This window comes from Brassica oleracea, chromosome C2 (genome assembly GCF_000695525.1).
Source record: "Brassica oleracea var. oleracea cultivar TO1000 chromosome C2, BOL, whole genome shotgun sequence".
NCBI lineage: Eukaryota > Viridiplantae > Streptophyta > Magnoliopsida > Brassicales > Brassicaceae > Brassica > Brassica oleracea.
The window spans coordinates 33,182,513-33,187,662 of record NC_027749.1 but is presented as its reverse complement, the minus strand read 5'-3'; the positions used below and the strand labels follow the sequence as shown (position 1 = coordinate 33,187,662).

Below are 5,150 nucleotides of genomic sequence, written 5' to 3'. Positions count from 1 at the left end.
CCGTGAATCTATTGTCTAGATTTAGCTCTTGTCCAACCCAAAGACACTGAGACGGGATTAAACATATTCTTCGTTACCTGCAAGGAACGAAAGACTTGGGTTTATTTTATACTAACCATAACAAAGAAGGATTAGTTGGCTTTGCTGATGCAGGTTATCTCTCGGATCCTCACAATGCTCGATCACAGACCGGCTACGTCTTTACTCATGGTGGTACGGCCATCTCATGGCGTTCCATGAAGCAGACAATCGCGGCCCCTTCATCAAACCATTTGGAAATCTTGGCTATTCACGAGGCCAGCCGCGAGTCTGTGTGGTTATGGTCCATGACCAACCATATCCGAGTTGATTACGTATTACAAACTCTGTATGGTTATGACATCTAAAGAGGAGTGTTATAAATCATATTGTGGATGTCCATAACCGGCCCGGTCCATAACCGGTCCATACCATTAGAGAGAGAGTCGGCCACCTTTGGTTTTCCTTTTCCTTATTGGTTTATGATTTGTACTCTTTCCATATTTGTATTTCTTTTTCTAGTCTTTCCATTATTTCTATGACGGTATAACTCCCTATATATAAAGGGTTTTTTATGTTTATGAATAATACAGAAACATACATTATATTCTCTAGTTTCACAGCAATAACAAAGTTTTCTAAAACTACTCAACGAAATTAATTACCATATACAACTAGACCAACAATATTAATTAAGAATAACAGATTTAAGTACCATCTTTAAGTATGTTTATATTTAAGTGGCATTTAAATTAAAAAAAAAAGACACTGACATCACATCACCAACACTTGATTATATTTAAATGTACCAGCAAAAAGTTTTCATTAAATTACCAGCAAAATGTTTCAAGTTTGTAATCTATCTATACTATTAATATATAAGGTCTTTTTAGCTGATTTTATGTTTTGCAAGTATTTATAAGAGTGTCATTGCCTATTAATTACTAATTATATATTAATTTATTATTCACCCACATAAATATGCTTAAACCAACTAACAGGCCTTTATAATTTACATAGGTTTGACACACTTATATTTCTAATGCTTTAAAAAACATTCAAGTATCATTCTTTTTTCAAGTATCAAACGTAAATAATGAAACCGAGTTTATTACATCTAACTCACATAATCTTAAACCCTGTTAAACAAAAAAAAATACTCATCATGATAAAACCCAAAACACTTATATATATGGTTCATTTCTACTTCGTATGTATGTAAATTACTGAGTATGTAGTAACATACATGTATTACATTCTATGTGTATAGACGTCCCTAATTAAATATCACCTATAAACAATACGGATTGTACACTAAATTTCCAAATCCGTATTTACTCAAACTATTTTCAAAATAGGCAACAAAGATATTAAATTTTTATTGGTATATTCAAAATGAATTTTAACAACCCCCACATGTCGGTTTATAAAAACCCGAACGGGTCCTATTTTTCTAAATCAGAAAAACTAAAATCACACCGAATACTAAATGGATACCCAAATATTTAAAATATAATAAATATTAATTTAAATATAAAATTTAATTTATAAATAAAAATATCCAAAACCCCGAATTACATGAATTACCTGATTTTTTTTCCAGGTTTTTAGGTTTAACTTGGTTTTTTAGCGTTTATCAGATTTTTGGCTATAAACCTTAATTAACCCCAAACTATTTTTAATTTGTTTCACTTCGGGTTTTACGGATTATAAAAACCTGATTTGAACCCAAAATTACCCGAATCGATCTGATCCGAAAAATATATGGTTCATAAACGGGTCTGAAACACCCAACCCCTATAACTTGAAAACCGAATAACCCAAACCCACACAAATCTAAAACTCGAAGACCATCATTATAAGATGTCAAAATAAATTAATCTCAGTTATAGATGTCAAAACTCAAATATTAAAATTCAAACAAAAAAAAATTAATAACTTTTAAATTGAAAAGTTAAACCAAATAGTTATTCTACGCTTTGAAAGCGCGAATCAAAACTTTTATAAAGCGTCCGATCTGCTAAATCACCCAAAAAATGTTGCACACAAACGCAATATTATTTATTAAAAAAATAGCTTCGTCTCCAAGTAGGTACCACAAACCAACAAAGAAACACAAACCAAACATAGTGTACATTATTACAAAAGACACAATTTGTAAATGACAAGACGAGTTTGCATCAGACTTATAAGCCGATGCTATGCACACATTGAGCGTGGACTTATAGTCACATCTCCTTTTATTCTTCACACAAGCTTCCAAAGCTTTTCATATCATTACATTATTATAATTATACAGTAACAGTAACAAGCAAAAGACTTGTCGACAAGTCTCTCACTCAACTTAACGGCGGAAGCTCCTAACCTGACGTGGCGGGTCAGTCGCGCTATCGTTAAGCTTGACACCTGTGTAGACGGCTGCACCAGATATGGCACCAAGTGTAGGAGCCACCAGATAAACCCAAAGTGACCTGTAGTTTCCTGATGCAAGGGCTGGTCCTAGAGTCCTAACCGGGTTCATAGATCCACCACTCGATGGCCTGTCAAAAATTTTAAAATGTTTTAGCTAGAGACATTTTAATCAAATGTCAGGATGATGCGAAGCTTTAAAAGCCTTTGATTTGGACCTACCCTGCGACAAGAATGTTGAGCATGACAGTGGCTCCAACAGCTATACCAGCTAATTCTCCAACCTGCACATGAAATCAAACAAAGAAAAAAAAATCAATTAAAATTAGCTACATAAATAACTATCACTGGCTAATCTGTTTAAGCATCGATTTTTATTGTAATTTTGTTTTGTAAAATGTTAAAATATTATATCAGTTTTCGTTTTTGACTGATGTTACAATTCACGGCTAGTAGCGGGTAAGCAAACAACAACACAACACCGAAACAAACTATGGACAACATCAACTATGGACAACATCAACGACGGAACCTATGAGCAATACAACAGTAGAGACTAAACGGTTTGATAAAGTAAACCATAACTTGTAAATTTGTTTATAATTAGCTATATTATTGTATTATCTTTTGAGTGTTTTTTTACACAGAATTTGCATTTGGCATCGATCCAAGCAGTTAGAGTCCCTTCTGTTATAACAGTTTGGTTTCTGTTAAACATAACCAGGACTCTGAGTGTTTTTAGTAAAAGATGCAAAAAGACAAAACACCAAAGAATGACCTTATTAAATGAACAGTTACGAAAATTTTCTTTCTTTTCCTTAAGTATAAAGATGCAAAAACTGTTAGACAATATATGAATATCACTTGTCCATATATAGAATTGGGAAGAGAGAGAGACTTACGGCACGAGTGTCGGTGGCAACGGCAGTTACGACAAATAGGAGAATAAAAGTGATGATGAACTCAAGAGCAAAGGCTTGTCCAACACTAACAGACGGAACAGTGACACCTCCCGACATGAAAGGATGGAAAACTGCTTTGAGTGCGAATGAAGCGCAAATGGAAGCTGAGACTTGGGCCGCTATGTAAGCAGGCACGTGGGCCCAAGGGAAATGCCTTAGAGCTGCGAATGCTATGGTCAGCGAAGGGTTTAAGTGAGCTCCTGAAATGTGACCGGTTGAGAGAATTATGATCATCACTGCGAGTCCCGCACATGCCGCGTTACCAATTAGGGTTTCAGCTCCGTCGTATTTCTGGTTCACGATTGGACCGGCCGTCGCTGTGAATATCAAGATAAATGTTCCCACGAACTCGGCTCCAAGCTGCATCACACACACAACACATGAAAGCATTGAACAAATGTGAAGAGGCCAGATAGAGAGACATATCTTGTGGAACAAAAAAAAGCAAGAAGCGGATACAAAATAACTAAATATTTTATCTGAATGATCGAAAGAACTCGCACAATGTTACTAGCTATAAGCTATTTACGAATGCATTTAAGCACAGTTTAAATTGGTTCTAATTTTAATCTCAATTGGTATAAACTATTAGTTGGTATGATACAGTCAACGGTTAGTATTATAGCTGCCCATAATATTCTCGCCTGTTCGAAACAAAATCAATCAAGAACATTTAATATCATAGATTATTAGAACAAAACCATAAATCGTTAGTAATTACTAATCATACTACCGTAATGCTCATATTCCAGTCTTATAATTCTACGGAGTAAACATATCCCGTATATATTAAAGGAGAAGCATTGTAATAAATGTGGTCACACTAAACTGGACACATGTCACGTGTAAAAACATTGTAATAAATGCGTTCACACTAAAATAGACACATGTCATATGTATATGTTCACACTATGTATTTTACGTTTTTTAATATAAAACTCACATGCATGGTTTTTCTTTACGTTATTTTTACTGTTTACAAATAGAGCTGGACAAATTATATATTTATAAATTTTAATTCGATTCGTTATTCGTTTTGATTCGAGCCGAAAAATCTGGATATCCGTTACTATATGAAGCAAATCAAATACTAAAATGCAATATTCGTAAAAAAAAAAAGCAAATCACAAATATCAATATTTATAAGAACGGATATCCAATTTGATCTGTTATATGCATATATATATATACATATATTTAAAGAATTATATATAAGTTATATATTATAGTTTATATAAATTTTACAATATTTTTGTTTTTAAATAATTTCATTTTAAGAATTTTATTTTTGATGCATTATTTTTAAAAAATGTTATTTAATATTAATTAACAGTATCTTTATATATTTATCAACCTTTTTTATAGGCCTGGACATTTCGGGTATCGGTTCGGTTCGGTTCGGGTATTTCGGGTTTCGGGTAGTTCGGATAGGGGCTAGAGGATCCATTTAGTACTTGACCTATTTTCGGTTCGGTTCGGTTCGGATAGTTTCGGGTTCGGTTCGGATAGTAAATGTAGGAACCGGAAAATATCCGGAAAAAGTTCGGTTCTCATTTGGATCCGGTTCGGGTTCGGATAGTTCGGGTAGTTCGGATAATTTGGATAAAATATTGGTTATTTAAGGTAAAATATCAAATAATTATGATGATTTAGATAAAAAATTTGGATATTTCGGATTACTTTGGATATTTCGGATAAAACTATCTGGATAGTTTCGGATACTTTCGGGTAGTTTGGATACTTTATAATAATTTAGTTATC

The 5,150-nt window shown here is 33.4% G+C and overlaps 1 protein-coding gene across 1 annotated transcript in view; it reads right to left on the bottom strand.

The window, feature by feature from the left end:
* Positions 1-2,078: 2,078 nt before the first annotated feature.
* Positions 2,079-5,150, bottom strand: part of LOC106322762 (probable aquaporin NIP5-1) — a 5,280-nt gene continuing 2,208 nt past the window's right edge. Inside the window, exons 2-4 of the mRNA XM_013760889.1 lie at positions 3,330-3,749; positions 2,650-2,711; positions 2,079-2,558 (exon numbers count right to left, since the gene is read on the bottom strand). Coding sequence (XP_013616343.1) covers positions 2,363-2,558; positions 2,650-2,711; positions 3,330-3,749 — 678 coding nt within the window. The 3' untranslated portion in view covers positions 2,079-2,362. The remainder of the gene's footprint in view (positions 2,559-2,649; positions 2,712-3,329; positions 3,750-5,150) is intronic.